General features: G+C 37.2%; 1 protein-coding gene across 2 annotated transcripts in view; it reads right to left on the bottom strand.

The window, feature by feature from the left end:
* LOC123867534 (acetylcholinesterase-like) overlaps positions 1-19,776 on the bottom strand; it is a 73,936-nt gene that overhangs the window by 29,465 nt on the left and 24,695 nt on the right. For both annotated transcript variants that reach the window (XM_045909609.1, XM_045909608.1), the window contains exon 2: positions 9,646-10,960. In XM_045909609.1, the coding sequence (XP_045765565.1) occupies positions 9,646-10,831 (1,186 nt within the window). In that variant the 5' untranslated portion in view covers positions 10,832-10,960. The remainder of the gene's footprint in view (positions 1-9,645; positions 10,961-19,776) is intronic.

A 19,776-nucleotide genomic window follows, 5' to 3' on the forward strand; every position in this document is an offset into this window, starting at 1 on the left:
AGCTAGTTGCATATCTATCAAGGCACCGCTCAAACTGCTAACTGGACGGAACAGGCTGTTTAGCATGCAGATACTCGTAGTTATTACGACTTAGACATCCGTTAAAAAAGGATTTTTGAAAATTTAACCACTAAGAAGATAAAATAGGGGCTTAAAATTATTGTAGTCTACGCGGACGAAGTCACGAGCATAAGCTAGTAATGTATACGAAGATATTATATAAATGTATTGTACATAATTTTATACATTTCGAGCATCGAATTCGAACACTCGCGATCAGTTTGAGTGAATAGCTTAACAAAATTTTCTCAGCAGTAGTTATAAAATAAATTGCTATACAAAAGTAAGTTTTGTTAATTTAATTCAATTAATGCAGAAAATTACGTAAGTAAGTATAATTTTGCCAAATAATTGCCTACAACGCAAAAGTTTCTGACGTATAGGCCCGAAAGTTTACAATCAACTTAGGTACGTTCGACACAAGCTTCAAGCGGGTAACTTTTCCACTAATCGCTCCACCCTTCTCCGGTTAGGTAATTGAGTTTCAACCATAGCTACGATTTATAGAGAAATAGCTATTAGAACGGATGCCAACAGACTAAAGCGATGGGCGTTAAATTACAGAAAATCAATCGTGAATTTTGCTTAGGTAATGTGTTAAAGCCATCCTCACGATTGCAATTCTGGTGTTTGCGAATTTCAATCGCTTCGCGTACAAATCTGGGTATATAGTGGCGGTCTGTGGATAACTCAGAATAACTCGGAGATTGCGGAGTTCAGTCAAATGTTTTGTGCCTGGTTGTAGAATACAATGTAATAACGTTAAACCACGAAATTAGCTTAAAGTCATAAGTACAAGTTGACGTCCGAAACGATAAAGGGGTAAAATAGGAAGTTGTCGTGCGCATATGATAAACGGTCAATATAGTTAATAGTGACGTTGTGAGTGTATTTTGCCGGACAGCTCGTAAAGTTCCAGCGAAAAGAACAAGAAAGAGGGGAGTGCGCTACTGCCCATGACGGCTCGAGCTTCATCTCTTGCAGCACTACAGTTCCATCATGACCCGTGCAACTAGGTCGAAATAAAGATCGATAAATAAAGTCAGCAAATTAAGCAATAAGCATGGTATGTACCTGCTTTCTACAATTTAATATCTTATACTTAGTTCAACCCGTTTTCCGCCTGCGTCAACTTTGATCAAAATTGGTCAAAAATACTTAGTGCCATGTATACATCTCACATGTCATCTACCAGAAGGGTAGAAGACATGTGAGATACCCAGCAAAATGTAGGTGCAAGTTGCGGCGTATTTTCTCCAGCATGTTCAGCACTTTGCCCCTTCGTATTCGGCGAGGGTTACCCCGAATCTAAGATACCGAGAGCCAAAGTAAGCACAGTATATTAATTAAAGATCGTAGTTCTTTGCTGAAATGGCTATTACGATCTACGATGATATGGGGGTAGGTGTCTAAGCTATTGACGGCCAGGCTGCAAAGATAAAGTTGAGTATGCCGCTCTAAGTTCTTTAACCATTCTCAGAGAACTCTTTGACGAGTCAAATGAACTTCAGAGCTTTTGAAAATCGAACGTTTTGAATGGGAGTCTTTCTACTCTGCTAATGGCCATTACTTTCCTGTTTAATACGAATGAACGTATGTTAATTTCTATAATGTTAATAGTCTAGTGGTTAAGCCTGCGTCATCCTATTCGAGGACTCCGGGCTCCGGTGCCTTTAGTTTTTTAAGAATGTTTTCAAAGGTGCGTAATGTTTGTTAAGGGGCAAGCGACAGGTCTGCCCGCAAAATTCAAATTTTATTTGGTTTTTCGCAATTTGTAAACTAATACGACAAAGTAGGCTTATGGCATTCTAGTTGCGACAATGGCAGTATCATTTTCACGTGTTTATATAAAAATCTTTACTTGATAAGGTCCAGTTTAAGAAATTAGCTCTAGTATCGACTAATTTGTGGGTTACAGTCGATACTAGAGCTAATTTCTTAAAATGGACCCTTTCAAGTAAAGATTTTTGTATAAATAGTTGGGGATGATACTGTTATTGTCGCAAATAGAATGCCATAAGCCTAATTTGTCGTATTAGTTTACAAATTGCGGAAAACCAAATAAAATTTGAATTTCGCGGGCAGACCCGTCACATCCACCTTAATCTGTACTTGGCTAGCGTAGTGGACTATAACAGGACCCAAGCTTTTCTCATTTTGAGAGGGCCCTCGGGGATCAAGCGCTTTAGTTTGATAACTACAGTGTGATTGATGATCACAAAGTACACATCTTTTGATTATGCTTGCATTGTTGCAGCAAGAATACCATAAAAGCAGACGATTGCAACAATTCTAAGTAGTGGGTCAGCAATGTCTCGTGATGATTTTTTTGAATGATGATAAATGATAAGAGAGTTTTAAGTAAATAAATAAATCGTTAATTTTTCAAGTTTCATGATTCTAGGTCAACGGAAAGTAGGATTTCTTGACAGATGCGACAGACGGTCGGACGGACGGACGGCCGGACAGACAGACAAACAGACATATAGACAGACAACAAAGTGATTCTATAAGGGTTCCGTTTTGCCATTTGAGGTATGGAACCCTAAAAAGTGTCCTATATCCGTCCCCGGGATGCTATCTCTGTTCCAATTTTCGTCGTCAAATCGGTTGAATGGATGGGCCGTGAAATCTAGCAGACACTTTTGTATTTACAACATTAGTATGTATTTGGAAATCCCGAAGGACGCAATAGTTGTCGATATCGTCCACCATTTTCGAATTCTCTTAACCTAGGTGGGGTGCGTGGCAACAGGGGGTCTGGGAGAGCGCCCGCCTGCTGCGTGGGCGAGTCTGTAGTACTTTGTAGTAGTACCTGGCCACGGCGTGGTATTGTTGTGTTTACCTGCTACTGCGCACGCGTGCCTCCCTGCCTCCAGGTGCCAGCACCCAGACGACCTCGAACTCTATGCCCGATATTGATAAGTCACGCTTTTATTACAAAAACAATGTAAGGTCACATTATCTTTGAAATATGATATTTATTGTGTCTATTCTAATCGCTACTTAAAAATTTGAGTGGTAAGTTTTCCCCATTTTTTTTGGAATTTTCATTAAAAGAAATCGATTTTAGTATGAACTGCAGTGACATATTATTACGAAATTAAGGGTAATATTTTTCATTTCTCGTTTTTTGTGAGAAACACATAGATACACGAGGGACATGCTCTCTTTTTGGGGTTCCGTAGTAACCTATACCTAAACCCTTATAGTTTCGCCCAGTCCGTTTGTCCATCTATACATCTGTCCCTCTGTTCGTCTTCTGTCTGTTTCAACCATTTTAAAATCACACTAATATTATAAAGGCGAAAGTTTGTATGTGTGTGTGTGTGTGTGTGTGTGTGTGTGTGTGTGTGTGTGTGTGTGTGTGTGTGTGTGTGTGTGTGTGTGTGTGTGTGTATGTTTGTTACTCCTTCACGCAAAAACTACTGGACGGATTGGGCTGAAATTTAGAATGGAGATAGATTATACCCTGGATTAGCACATAGGCTACTTTTTATCCCGGAAAATCAAAGAGTTCCCACGGGAATTTTAAAAAACCTACATCCACGCGAACGAAGTCGCGGGTATCAGCTAGTACTTAATATTATAAAGGCGAAAGTTTGTATGTGTGTGTGTGTGTGTGTGTGTGTGTGTGTGTGTGTGTGTGTGTGTGTGTGTGTATGTATGTTTGTTACTCCTTCACGCAAAAATTACTGGACGGATTTGGCTGAAATTCGGAATGGAGATAGATAATATCCTGAATTTGCACATAGGCTACTTTTTATCCCGGAAAACCAAAGAGTTCCCACGGGATTTCGAAAAACCTAAATCAACGCGGACGAAGTCGCGGGCGTCAGCTAGTTCACTATAATATTATCGAAAAGTTTAATTTATCACTATCAGAGTTATAGAAACTTATTAGCTACACAGAAGCATATTAATTTTTTTTTATTAAAAATTGGAAAATTATGAGATTTTTCACACAGTTTTTAGAAAAGTACTACAGTTAGGGAGGTTATGAACTACATCCGACTTCCGTCATCCGCCGATATACTTCCGCCAACCGCGAGGAAATCTCGGATATGCCTCGGATTCAAATCGGACATAATATTATGTCATAACAAACAATGACGGCCAATAATAGCTTGGATTTGGATCAGAGATCGTATTAGTACGAAAGCAATATCCAAAATATACTTATTTTATATTATATTATATTATATTATATCATAACATATTATATTATATTATATTTTCCTTAGCAAGGAATACTAGAAGGTACTTTCAATTACTACGGACCCGAGAATTGCTGTGTCCCAACGGAGTTTCAATATTACAATATAATCTATGATTGTAATTCTTGTAAAAAAATATAAATATTGGGATGCACAATAATAAACAATAAAAACAATAAATAAATAATTGTAATGAAATATTTGAAACCATTGTATTAATTTGCATATTAAATGCGAGAGTAACAAACTGTGTGTTGTGTAAATTAAACACTAGCTGAGCTATACAAAATGGCGAAATCACAAAACCTTTGCAAATTAGGTCAAAATGTCACAATGTGTTCCACATTATATTACCATACAATTTAGCATATTTTAGCCTTAACAGGGCTCTCTCCGTCACTCGTTTCATACAATCGTAGTTCCAATTTCATTTGAATACTAAGCAACCAAAGTCCATGAAATTTTGCAGACATATTTTAGAAACTAATATCTGTGTCTGTGGTGTTTTAGGTTTTTCTAAAAGTATGTAGTTTTAAAATTACAGGGGCTCAAAGATTTGTATGAAAATTTTTATGACCGCGTAACTTTGAAACCGAATATTTTAACAGAAAACCACAGACATAGATATTAGTTTCTAGAATATGTCTGCAAAATTTCATGGACATTGGTTGCTTAATATTCAAATGAAATTGGAACTACGATTGTATGAAACGAGTGACGGAGAGAGCCCTCTTTAATAATAAGGCATACCTACTTTATGATCACCATTTATATTTCAAAATTTTTACAGCAATGGAAATTTGAACGACTATTAAAACAAGACTATTACTAACTAACTAACTAGACTATTTAATTTAGCTATGTAACGAAATTGCTTCATTAAAAGATACCTAATAATCAACATAATGTACCAAAATCCTAAAACCCTAGATGTATAATCTGCATGACAAGCAAGCTCAGACTCAAAGGGAAATATAAGCAGATAAAGCTTCTCGTATATTCGGGGTTTATTGTGATCAATTTATTCAGAAATTACGAAATCCGTAGAACCAGAGTATCCGACAGAGTAAGTGGCAATGGGTGGGCACATAACTTGGTGAACTGATAAACTTTGAGATATCCCTATTAAGTGCTCGAATAGCAACCTAGCACCGGACACAGTGGTGGCAGAACACCATCCAGCGCGGATGATTCAACTCAGTTTTTCCAGCCCATTCCAGTCCATCAACTTGTATGCGTCCACCGCTGGACAAAGGCCTTTCTAAAGAGCGCGCCACCAAACACGGTCCTCCACCTTCCTGGAGCTCGTCGCTCGGGGGCTGGAGGTCGTCCCACACTGCGCTTACCGGTACGCGGTCTCCACTCCAGAACACGTCTGCCCATCGACCATCGGTTTTGCGACATGACCAGGACCTGTCCATTGCCACTTCAGCTTGCTAATCCTTTGAGCTTAGTCGGTCGCTTTTGTTCTTCTGTGAATTTCCTCGATCCGGGTTTTATCCCTGAGTGTGATACCCAACATAGCTCGCTCCATAGCGCGCTGAGCTACTTTTAGTTTGTGAATGAGGCCAACATTAGTGTCCACGTTTCTGCTCTAATAGTCATCACAGGTAGGACAACTCAGTGCTCAACACTAAATGATAGCCATCGATCTTATTTGATGTTAATTGCTTCTACAATGCATTCACTGAGTGACATTAAAATATTTTTCTGGTAGAAAACCTTCAATGAATCAAAAACAAATGTCAAAGAGCTCGGTGGCTATAGCAGGAAGCAGTTGGCGCCCTTCTTCTTCCTCTGGGATTTTGCGATTACATCGAATATGGTTCAGAACAAAATATGAGTACCAAAATCTAAAGTAAGGTTAGGTTAGATTAGAACACAAATATTCATGTGCCCGGCATAAGTGTCAATTAGTGTTTAACTAAACTAGAATCGAAATCTGCATGGCTATTATCATCCCTGAGGGATATGGTCAACTCCCGCTTTATGCCGTTTTGCTGCGAAATATATAAAACTAGCCGATGCCCACGACTTCGCCCGCGTGGATTTAGGTTTTTTGAAATCCCATGGGAACTCTTTGATTTTCTATCTCCTTTCCAAATTTCAGCCAAATCCGTCCAGTAGTTTTTGCGTGAAGGAGTAACAAACACACACACACACACACACACACACACACACACACACACACACACATACACACACACACACACACACACACACACACACACACACACACACACACACACATACAAACTTTCGCCTTTATAATATTAGTGTGATTCAAAGACCTGACTGACTGATATATACAGCCTAAACAGCTGGGGCTAGAAACCTGAAATTTTGACAGTAAGATCCTTTTATAACGTTGGCATCTACTAAGAACGGATTTCTGAAAATTCAACTCCTAAAACGGTCCAATAGGGGATGAAAAATTGTATGAAAGTCCGTGATTTATTAAGTTATATCCATGGAAATTGGTATTTGAGCTTTTACTTAAATCTAAGAATCTACAAACTTTCATCCCCTATTCAACCCTCATGAAATGTCTATCATTTTTCCTGTTATATCTATGAAATTTGGTATTTGGGTTTTCGGAAAACAATGAAGTAGAACTGATGAAGAAGGATTTTGAGAATTACACCCCTTCACCAATTTTCAAAAATTTCCATCTAAGAGAAGCCGGCTGCCGGGGTGGGTTATCTAGTATTATGTAAACTGAATCAAATTTTTGCGGATAGGCAATTCAACTGGGCAGTGCAAGCTTGATAGCGGTCCAAGTAGCACTCTATATTAATGAGTTTCGCGAGTCCGTAACAACATAATGATATTTAATACTAAGTATTACCCTATTACCTACCTACTATATTCGATATAATACAATTCTCAATATGAATCACTATTCATGATCAATTCTAATCTAACGCCTGCATATCAAACTCTGACCGGAAAATATCACGTTTTTTCCACTGTAGTAATATTCCATTCCATCAGCCTGGATGTATCCACTGCTGTACAAAAGCTTTTTCGAGAGCACGTCACCAAACACGGTCCTTTGCCTTTCTCATGTATTAGTTAGTTACCCGCTTCTCACCGCCTTCTTCAGATCATCGGTCCAACGAGCTGGATTGTCCTAATACTGCATTTACCGGTACGCAGTCTCCACTCCAGAACATATTTGCTTGCCCCATCATTCGTCAGTTTTGCGACAGATATGACCTGACCACAGCTACTTCAGCTGTCTCATCTTTTTATGATTTAGGTTCTTAAATCGAAAGCAAAAGTATTTTTCCTTTTTTTTTTTTTTGAGTTTTCGAAAATTCAAGATTCAAAATTCAAGATTTTTTATTTGCAGAAACGTTTTTTACAATGAGATGTTATTTAGTACATATTTGTCCAGTAGGTATGTTTCACCTTACATAATCAGGCATGCAAAATTAGTACAAAGTCTAAATCATATTTTAACTATTCTTTGAATTTCAAAAATTCATCTATTGTGTAGAAGCGCCTTTCTATTAGCCACCATAATTTATTGTAAACTATAATTAATTTTACTGCGCAGTTTTTTGGCACTTTTATAACCTGGCATTCTTTTTTTTTGTGGGATCCCTAAGTAGAACTTTACTAATTAGTAGTAGTCTCCTAAATTTTCAAAAAAATGCGGATGAAAAAAAACATATAAAAAGTACAAAATTTTGTTTTACAAAGTTCTAAAATCTACTAAATTCATACAAATATTATAAATGCGAAAGTAACTCTGTCTGTCTGGTTGTTACTTTTTCATGGCTCAACCGCTGAACTGACCTTGAAAAAATTTGGCACAGAGCTAGCTTGCATCCTGGCAACAGACATTGGATACTTTTTATCAGCTCAGCGGGTATATCTTTACATGAAATACAAATCTTCCACTTATTAATTATGCTGATTTACTAAGTCAGACATATAAGAGAACTTATTGAAGCACATCACGTCATACACTCAAATATTATAAAAGCGAATGTTTGTTTGTGTGTGTGTCTATGTTTGTTACTCTTTCACGCAAAAACTACTGGACGGATTTGGCTGAAACTTAGAATGGAGATACCTTATACTGTTTATCCTAGCAAATCAAAGAGTTTCCGCGGAATTAAAAAAACCTATATCCACGCGGAGAAAGTCCCGATTATCATCTAGTAAAGATACAATACAATAATTCAATCTTAATACAAGAAAGTAGAAAAGGAATTAATCACACTAATATTATAAAGGGGAAAGTTTGTGTGTTTGTGTGTGTGCGTATGTTTGTTACTTCTTCACGCAAAAATCACTGGACGGATTTGGCTGAAATTCGGAATGGAGATAGATAATATCCTGGATTAGCACATAGGCTACTTTTTATCCCGGAAAATCAATCGGAATTTCGAAAAACCTAAATCCACGCGGACGAAGTCGCGGGCGTCAGCTAATTAGGTGTATTAAAATAAAACATCATTTTAAATGCAAATATTTGCGGCAAGCCATCAAGTATAGAGCAAACGTTGTGGCGGTGCACTTTAGATTAATGAGCTCTTACAAAGAAACGGAATTATAACCCTAGAACCTTTGAAAGTTGTTACTATTGAATAAATCTATGCAGTAGGTATGCAATCATTAATAGTTGTTCTGTTCAAAGTAGAAATGTGGGATTTCGATACTGAGGTTACCAAAAAGTTGCCCGTTAAATGCATTTGAATTGAAAATAAACAGAATTTTGATTACCAAACGATTTATGGAATATACTTGTTACTGTATTTTACTCTGCTAAAAATATTAAATGAATGATGTTTAAATCGCTTACAATATAACTGAGAAAACAGTTGGCAGACATTTGATGTAAACCTCAAACCGCAAAAACCTGTTGATGATATTCATGACTGGAAAATATGTTCTTTGATTTGCATTTACAACAGAACTTAGGTGCCCGATTCTATAGAACTTCTATATAGTTATTCGGTACAATAAATAATAACAATTTAATACATAAATACAGTCCATAACTATTACCCAATTTCAGAATAGGTTAAAGATATATTTTGCGGAAAATATTGTATAAGTAGAACTTGTAAAGTACACAAAATTTAATTAGTTAATAAGTAACACAAAAGTATTGTAAATAGGAAATTACGTAGACATAGTTTAGATATTATAATAAATGTAAAATTAAAATTGTACTGTGTTATGTGTAAGTACTAAAATGTATGTATGTATATGATCTAAGTGACCACTATGTTCTTTTTCAGAATAAACTTTAAACTGATAATAACAACGATATTGAATTCGACTTACTGGATTTAACTATCTACAGTGCAGTAATTTTTTAACCGTTCCTAGTAAAAAAAATAACTCTTACCTTCGTCTTGGTTGCTCCCGAGGAGAACTTCAGTGTTGTGGAAGTGTCCTTCTTTCATCATCGTGTCAGGGTCTTTAGGCAAAAATATACCATCCACTGTTGGTGCTGACGGGAAACCCAATATCCCAGTGTATGAGTTCCATTGCTGCACCGATATAGTTTTAGCATCCACTCCGCGCATGCAATCCATGACTAAACTAGGGTCGGCAGCTAAAAGACTACTATTGCAATTACAGTCATCTATCAAAACTTTTCCGATTTCCTGTGCTCTTTCTCCAGTCATCCAACTCCAAGGCGCATTCAGAGTCCCAGATTGTAATATTCCTCTTTTGAATAGTCCTTTCATTTCAGGTGACAGCATATGCAAGCTCACACTTCCACCACCGGCTGACTCACCGAACAAAGTTATTAAATCAGGATCACCGCCAAAGGCACGCGCATTATCCTTGATCCAGCGAATAGCTAATTGCTGATCCCACAAACCCATGTTCCCCGGAGCCTCTTCACTTCCAGGAGAAAAATATTTATTTAAATATAAAAATCCAAATGCACCCACCCTGTACTGCATAGATGCTACTATGACATCACTCGATGAGGCCATTATGTCGGCTTTATACAGGTCAAGTGTTGCCGTCCCACTCATATACCCTCCACCGTAAATCCAAACTAGTATAGGCACTTTTGGCCTTTCTGTAAGAGGCTTGTCTTGGTGGTGTCGAACCCTTAGATGCTGTGGCACCCATATATTCAAGTAGAGACAGTCTTCTGATATGTTAGTGTTCGGGTTCCACATCTCTTCACCCTCAAATCCAGGAAAATATTCATATCTCTCTTGATAACAACTATTTGGCATTGCAGTAGCCTCGAGAACTCCGTGCCAAGGATCAATCGGGACAGGTTTACGGAACCTTAATGGGCCTAAAGGTGCTTTTGCAAATGGGATGCCTGTGAAGATGTGTACTTCACGTCCCATCACCGTCTTGGCATAACCTTTGACAAGACCGCTTTTAGTTTCAACAATGAGAGGATCATTGTGAATATTCTTCGGCATGGAACTAGTTGTAGGTGTTGTTTGGGTAGTTGACGTAGTCGTATCGTGATGATTGGCCCATGATCTGCTCCATACGCCTGACATACAAAAACATAGAAGAAAATTCGTGATCACAATTTTCTTTATATGACCCATCTTGAATTATTTTACTTCTTAATACATTCAGCGAGACGTGCTTAATCGGAAGTAGTCTGCCAGCTTAATCAAGTATTTATTAAAGCACATTTCTATTTTGCCTGGCTTCTATACCGCGGTTTCACATTCCTGCAACAAAAGAAAAAAAAATTAAATAATCATATTACAATATAATTTATAGGCCATATTGGAGTAAACTAGCCCTAAAGGAAAAAAAATATTATGTACATGCGTGGTGCCCCCAAATAGTAGAGCAGTAGAGTTCAAAAAAGTTAAAACAAAGTTGATAAACTTACAAATTCAATCAATCAGGTACCTATCTGCTAAATAGGATTTCATCAAATAAAGATAAATGGTCAGAACTGCACATAGATCCATTAGGTTGGTAGGAACGTTGGAAGTTTTATAACCGATGAAATGGTAAATCAATCACAATGAAATCGTTTGGCCTCAAGCCGCTTCGAGTACTTTCGAGTTCTTTCTTTGATGGCCATCGTCGAAATTGGAATTTGTATTCCTACGACAAGCTGAGCTTTGTAAAACTCCCTAAAATTGAAGACTAACCCAAGTGACTAACTTAAATAAACTTTGTTAAGATATTTCTATTAATCATTTAAAAAATTTAAAACGTGAAAAAAAAAATGAAAAAAAAATTATTGTTGCCGCTTTCTGCTTTAGGCACAATTTACTTTTTCTTATTCCAAAAGCCTAATTTAAATAAGCATTTATCTCATGAATTCGTTTGAATTTGTTAATACTTTTGTTGTCATCCTATCCTTAAATTTAATTTTGTTTTGGAGATAACAGAATTTTTTTATCAGACGGTAGCGACTTCTATTCGAATAAAAATGTTCAAAAGATTTTCCGCTGACTCTATATTCCACAGAAATGAAAACATCGCAGTAATTGGACAAAAGATCATCCTTTTCTGAATACCTACTATTTTAAACTAAACAACAATACAACTCGGCACAAAAGATTTTCTTGAAATTGTTAGTGTTAACTATGACAACTCAGTTTGAAAACACATATTTTCATCGTTTCTTGTAGTTTCTGCAGAACATGTCTAATGACGTAAAAGAATAGATCGAATTCAACAGATAGCAGATTGGAATCTACTAATATGTTGGTTTCAAAGAATCTTTAACACCAAAGCTCATTGGACATCCAAATATAAAGTACAGAGTTTTATAGGTGAGTAGGTACATTTTATCCTTTTTTTTTTTTGGATAATATTATATTATCATACCCAGACAAGTGCTATTGAGCTTTTCTTAGCTTGTCCGTAAATAAAAAACTACTATAAGTAGTAGTTTTTTTATTTATCTCAGCTCATAATGCAAGGGAACATAAAGGGCAGGCGTAGACCTGGCCGTAGAAGAACATCCTGGCTCAAAAACCTTCGCCAGTGGTTTAACATGAGTGTTTAGAGCAGCGGTGAACAAGATCCAGTTAGCCTTAATGATTGCCAACCTCCGATAGGAGATGGCACTAGAAGAAGAAGATAAGTAGTAGTATATTAATGATAACTTTAGAGAAGTTGTTATACTATTAACATTTATCAAAGCATGTGTAATAAATAAATAATCAGTGTATTCAATTGAACTGACCCTTCAATTTGCTCCCATCCATATATTTAGATGATGTCTGGTTTTATTCACAACTAGCTGATGCCCGCGACTTCGTTCGCGTGGATGTAGGTTTTTTAAAAATCCCGTGGGAACTCTTTGATTTTCCGGGATAAAAAGTAGCCTATGTAGGCTAAGGGTATAATCTATCTCTACTCTAAATTTCAGCCCAATCCGTCCAGTAGTTTTTGCGTGAAGGAGTAACAAACATACACACACACACACACACACACACACACACACACACACACACAAACTTTCTCCTTTATAATATTAGTGTGATAGTTTTTGGCCAGCGCTTAAACTAAACCAAGATCTTCCCAATACCAATAAATATATCTCACATTCAACAGATTGCGGAACGGAGCCGATAAATATGCACGTCCCAAAGAACCTTCGGACCCAAAGCCACTGGGTAATCATTATTTCATCGGACATCCGAATCGTTCACCGGGGAGGCATTACATTGTTTCCACACTGGACGTGGAGTTGAAGGATGAATTTTGAATTCAGTGCAACGGTGTGTATGGCCTAGAAAACAAGACTGATGCGCGTTAATAATATACTAAGAAAGCAACAAGTACAATAGTGAATTTAAGAAAACATCTGATTATCAATGTGTAGTGTGTACCTATTATATTCTCCTTCTTAGTTGTCAAAGAAAATGATCTTCTCCTTCTAAAGTCGACGGTCACCCAAAAACACGTTGGACGTTGGATATTATTTATGGCTAGAAGCATTAAAACAGCTCTAGAGTAAGAAAACCATTACAAGTAGCCAAAGCTAAGACCGCCGCAAAAAAACTAGGCATTCTTAACAAGGTCAAGCAGTACTTCACGCCGCGCCAACTGATTACTTTGTATCAAGCACAAGTCAGATCGTGCATGGAGTACTGCAGTCACCTCTATGATGGCTCCGCAAAGTACCAACTAGCGGCTCTGGATGCCGTTGACCGTCGAGCTAGGAGACTTATAGGCGAAGACTCTCCTTTGTTGGCGAAACTTCAAAGTCTCGATCACCGCCGTAAGGTCGCCGGCTTATCGGTGTTTTATAGGATATATTTCGGAGAGTGTGCACAGGAACTTTTCGATCTTGTCCCCCCTTCACCATTTTACCACCGAACCGCAAGACGTCGGGCGAGTTTCCATCCTTATGTCGTTGACATTCCATCTACACGCACGAAACGTTTTGCGTCTTCATTCCTCATACGCATGGCTAAGGTTTGGAATACTCTTCCGCGATCTGTGTTTCCTACCAATTACAATCCGGGTATCTTTAAAACAAGAGTGAATAGGCACCTTCTAGGTAAACGCGTCCCATTTTAGACCACATCATCACTTTCCATCAGGTGTGATTGTGGTCAAGCGCTTACCTATAGTGAATAAAAAAAAAAAAGTATACAGCTAATACAAAGTAGAAGTCTTATTTTCGAAGACCTTCCTAGCGTCATGGGAATACGAAACCAATAAAATATAATCAGAGATATCATCAGTTTAATAAAATGTATACCTTCGAGGTGCCTAACCTTGAACCTCTCCATCTTAGAATGTATCGTCTAAGATGGTAAGGACAAGTCGCGGGTGCAGTCAAGAGCTAACTTGTAAACAAAATTAAAGAGAGAGACATACTAGATCCAAAGTACCTGAAACCAAATCTTCGAACAGTGCGTGTTCAATAGTTTCAGAGTTTATCGATTACACACAAACAAATCTTTCCTCCTTATAATATTAGCTACAGTAAGAAAGGATTTTTAGAAATTCTGACCATGAGAAACCGCGGCAGATTAGTTAATCAATCATAATATAATCAATAGAAAAGAAAATTGCCTTGGCAATGGGTATTAATATACCCATTTTCAAGGCTAAAGACCGTGAAAACCGATAAGAACGATGAATTTTTTAAATTTCACAAATTAGGTTAGTAGGTACGGCTATCTAATTTAATATAATGGCTGTCCCAAAAAAGGAACAAGCAATTACTCCGATGTAATTGCAACTTAAGAATTCTTTGTCGTACAAATAAATTCAGGTCATGTATGGAATAGGAAAGCATATCAAAGCACCGTTTTCCGAGATCAAGGAGAAATCCCTCGGGAAGTGAGTTCTGTAAATTAACTTAAGGTTACACTCTGTATGCAGACGATCGCCTTGAATAACGAGATTCAGACCCTACGGAACCCTCCTACAGCTTATGAAACAGCTCAAACTCTGTGCTAACAAGCTATTAAATATTCTCTTCATAAATACAAGATAATCGCAAAACAGAAAGGTCTGTTGAATTAAAAGTTCTAGATTTACTAAAATCGATCGAAAACAAAACGAGCATTACCTAAAATTGGGTGAAGTTCTGAGTTACAACTAGGTAGCTTATTTTCACAACATTTATCCAAACATCGTTTTAGTTACTGAGGCTGTTTATTCCTTCTATTATCTAGAATCTTCTATTAAACACATAATACAATAATGTAGGCGATGTCTTCGGCTAATAATGCGGCGGGCTCTGGCGGGCTCCCAAACACTTCTGGATATTTTATGACTCTATTAAGAGTCTGATTTTTATCTACTCTCGAACTTGCCTTTGTCTAAAGGCCAATTTTGGATCTCCAAAGTCGGTCACCCATCCAATTATCAACGAGCATCAAAATGGCTTAACCACAATAATATCTATTGCTGTGAGCTCTCGTTTAAGCCGATTCAACCTCGAGGAACGATGTAAAGATAAGACATTTTATTTTAGATACTACTGGAGTAAGATTCTATTACATATCTTCCGTAGCGGAGAAAAAGAGGAAAGTCGCTTCGTTCTGTGAGTCGCGACTTACGGGGCTCGAGGTAGGGGAGACAGGGGCAGCGCGCGCCGTTCGATAAATCGATGTACGACGAGGTAATACAATGCTATGCGGCGCGACGGCCTCAGCCGCCTGCCAGCCAAGACACACCTCCGCGTCCTACTCTCAAGTTCAATGCCAAGTCGTATATCCTGACACATACATTATAAATTTAACCTACGAGCTGGCTAGCTGATGTCCGCGACTTCGTCTGCGAGGATTTGTTTTAGGTCGTATGCTTCTCCAATGGAGCAGAAGGCACTTACAGTATTACGCCATCCCGAGCGCTCTTGGGCTTTTACACTTCACTACCTGCCATCATGACCTCGGTTAGCTCCGTAGGTCTCCAAGTTTGTTAGGGCTAACCACGCTTTTTCCTGCCCTGAGAGCAGGGACTCCCGACCCTAAAAGAGGTGTGTTTTAAGTTTGCCGTGTGTATCTGTGTATCTGTCTGTGGCATCGTAGCTCCTAAACGAATGAACCGATTTTGAATTAGTGTTTTTTGTTTGAAAGATGGCTTGATCGAGAGCGTTCTTAGCTATAATTCAAGAAAATCTGTTGAGCCGTTTGAAAATTATCAGCTCTTTTACAGTTTTATTATTAAATCGGTTATTAGTATCCGACCAATACATATTGGTACCCAGCCAAATTCTAAAAAGGACAAATTCTAATATGCACTGGCATGGTACTGCGTAATATGTACATTATTTATTACATATACCATTTCAAGATAAAAACTTTCGGCTAGCCGCTCGTCACAACCAACTTTCAGCGTACCTATATTGATCAATCCTTCTCAAAATTTTTCACTTGCTCTCGGTGCATGATCGAGCGATATAATTATTTATTTAACAAGTGCAAATTAAAAATTTATAACATCCCCGACAAGTGAAGGTTACAGTAACTAGAAAAAAGCTGATAACTTTCAAACGGCTGAACCGATTTTCTTAGATGATAACTAAGAACACTCTCAATCAAGCCACCTTTCAAACAAAAAAACTAAATTAAAATCGGTTCATTCGTTTAGGCGCAACGATGCCACAGACAGATACACAGATACACACGTCAAACTTATAACACCCCTCTTTTTGGGTCAGGGGTTAATAATAGATGATGCCCGCGACTTTGTGTTCGTGGATTTAGGTTTTTTTAAATCCCGTGGGAACTCTGCTTTTCCGGGATAAAAAGTTGCCTATGTCAATTTCCGGGACACAAACTACCTCTGTACCTAAATCGGATAAACGGATGAGCCTTTAAGAATCCTATGGGATTTCTTTGATTTTCCGGGAAAAAAAGTAGCCCGTCCCCGGGATGTAAGCTAACCATGATGTAATAAACTGTACCAAATTTCATCAAAATCGGTTAAACTGTTGAGCCGTGCAGACAGACACACTTTCTCATTTATAATATTAGTATGGAGTTGTCGGCGCTATGCCACCTTACTGTCGTGAACAATACGATAACGTTGCCATAAACACAATACATGTTGAAAGTTATACCATCAAAGACGTTCAGTGTCCTCCAAAGAGACACTATTTTGCATCAAATGAACCATACACTTTATAAAATGTAGCTAATAGTGAGCAAGGGACTCGTTTTACTGGTGAACTTTGTAGCAACCGGAAAAATCCGAGATCCGATCCAACGGAAAAGCAATTTTTTTTCTTTAGTTCCACCCTTTAACTTTCAATTCTATCTTCTGATAAGTATGTAAAATAATATATTCATTCGTTACAGTATATGCGTTCGTAAATCGTTCATCAGATTGGGGTTGAAACTTCGTACACGTGTTGTTGGCACTTGCGTGACAGTTTCTACCATTTTAGTACTATCAACGCATACATCATCACAATCATCTACCTGGATTGATTTCCACATTCCAAGTATATTACACTATTTTGTTCAACGTCTTTTTTTTTCATTGAAGACTTCGAGTACCTATAATAGACTAACTATAATATAGGTATGTAAGAGTATATTACGAGCTGAGCGATTTGATCCGCATCGGTTTAGTTTTCTAAAAATCCCGTGCAAACTCTGATTTTCCGAGATAAAAAGGACCCTATATTTACTCTATATACTCTCTAGGTTTTAACTAAGTATATCCATTATCCATGCAAAAACTAAGTCAATCCAAATCTAAATATTGCATCGTTGTGGCTTGATTGAAGGAGAAACCAACAAATTAACATAATTTTGCATGTATTACAGTAGTGATGTAGATAAGTTACACTATTACAATTTTTTTTTTTTTTAATTTTAATAGTTATAGTTTCGTTTGTATTATATTTATGTACTAATACTTAATCGCAAACAAAAATATAATATATAATTTAACTTAAATAATTTTATAATGGAACTTAAAACCTTCTTTGTAGAAAATTTTGTTTAGACCTGAGGATGTTTATTATTAACGTTGACCGGTAGAGAAGGCTACCGTGATCACAGAAGCCTTTATATAATCTGGAAATAACGTGTTTGCATTTAGATTAGGTATTTTAAGCTGAAGCTGTCCTTTACAGCTGACTGAAATAGTAACAAGGCCAACCTCACCTAAGAGTTTGCCACGTAATATATATTTCATACCATCAAGCTACCCTAGCTATGTATATAAGCCTACATTGTGAAGTCACCTAAGTACTAGCTTAGCCATTGATGATCGTCTATAAGGTTCTTGAAAAGTAAACTTCGCCTCACGCTGCTGTAACCTTGCTACTTCAGTAAATATGTATACTAATACAAACCCAAAAGAAAGATTCTCAGAAAATCAAACGTTTTGGCAAAATATTGCTTCTAATAGGTATATCCACGAATTTTGAATATTCAGCATATTTTTGAGTTATCGCACTCCGTAAACAGGGTGTTTGGTAATTAGTATATAATGGCGATACGTATCCATGCTACTTTGATCTGATAAACACTATGCTGAAGTATAATGACGAAATAAAATTATAAAAATTGCCATACAAAAATTTAAAAAAAAATTATGTCAAAGTTTTCATGACCCTAACGTGCCCTAACTCACTGAGTCGAAGGGTGCAGATCTGAAAAAGGGAAGCCGGAGCAAAAAAGTTCTGACCTAACAGAATATCAGCACCGTCATCACTGATGTTTCTATGGTGCTTAAAGACCCAATTTTACCATTAATAATATAAAAAGCACTGACATTTTGAAAACCTCTGTGGCTTTGAAAAAATTCTTTTAATGTAGCTGTGAGATGCATCCATGCTTGCTTGCTTTATTAAATACGACCCATAACCCACACGGAATTGAAAACTATAATCATTTTAGTCTTTAGTTTAACACATACCTACACTAAACAAACTGAAACTAAATCACCGTTAACTTACACTTATTAGGTAGTTATTAAAAATCACTAACCCCAATTTATTATAATATCAAAATCAAAGAATCACTAAACTTTAAATTCAAGCACGCATGTATGTTTCACGTAGGTAAACGAATGTATTAAATCACCCTTAAAAACAAAATATTAAAATAATAGTATAAATAAAAATTTTAATTTAGAGGTACGATAAGCCGGTGAGCATCGGCTTATGAACCATATTTATCTGACCTGTCAGAGAGACGAATTCGTATTCGTTCCGGGGCCACTTTAATTGGTGGTTCCATATTGGCGACCCGTAGAGTGAGACAGACTTAGTTCGCTTCATAGGGAAATGAAAGAGATGGAATGCTAAGTAGTAAGCCGGGATGGTTACGGGTTATCGAAGCTATTTTCTATTGATGATAGATTTTCCCTGACACTTATTTTTTAGGCGTCAAATTTGGTACGGTAGCATCATTCACTCTGGTAGCCTGCATGATAATAATCGAACTTTTGCCCTACATTTGTCACTAAGTACGTAGTGAGTGCTTACGTTATATTATGCGAATTCTTCAAGGGAAGCCGATTGGAATCGGGTTACATGGACATTTCGCCACTGCTGAGTTCGTTGGCCATCTTTAGATAGGCCGAGGCCAACGATCTCAGTGAGTTAGGGCACATTAGGGCCATGAAAATTTGGTCATAAAAAAATATTTTGTATGGAAATTTTTATAATTTTATTTCGTCATTTTACTTCAGCATTGTATTTACCAGATCAAAGTAGCATGAGTACGTATCGTCATTATATACTAATTACCAAACACCCTGTATATTGTTATGTTGAGAATGATAAGGACAGCTGAAAAATCAGCATAGGACGTCAAAAATATCACACATTTATCTAAAGAGAAATAAAAGCGAAGTGAAGCCTCCATTTCATATCGATTTATGTAAATTTATGCAAGAAAGGAATTTGTTCTGCGTTTCCCGATAAAAAGCAATTCACATTATTTGTGCGAGGATACAAATACAAATAGAAAATGGGAAAGACAATTTATTCACCGTTTACATAATATAGGTTTTCTCGTATTTGTGTTGCGGTAAATGTAATTAGTGTGGTACGTAATAATTATAATTATAAAGCTGCGATGTTTATCACTAC

The sequence above is a fragment of the Maniola jurtina genome, chromosome 8, assembly GCF_905333055.1.
Source record: "Maniola jurtina chromosome 8, ilManJurt1.1, whole genome shotgun sequence".
In the NCBI taxonomy this organism is placed as follows: domain Eukaryota; kingdom Metazoa; phylum Arthropoda; class Insecta; order Lepidoptera; family Nymphalidae; genus Maniola; species Maniola jurtina.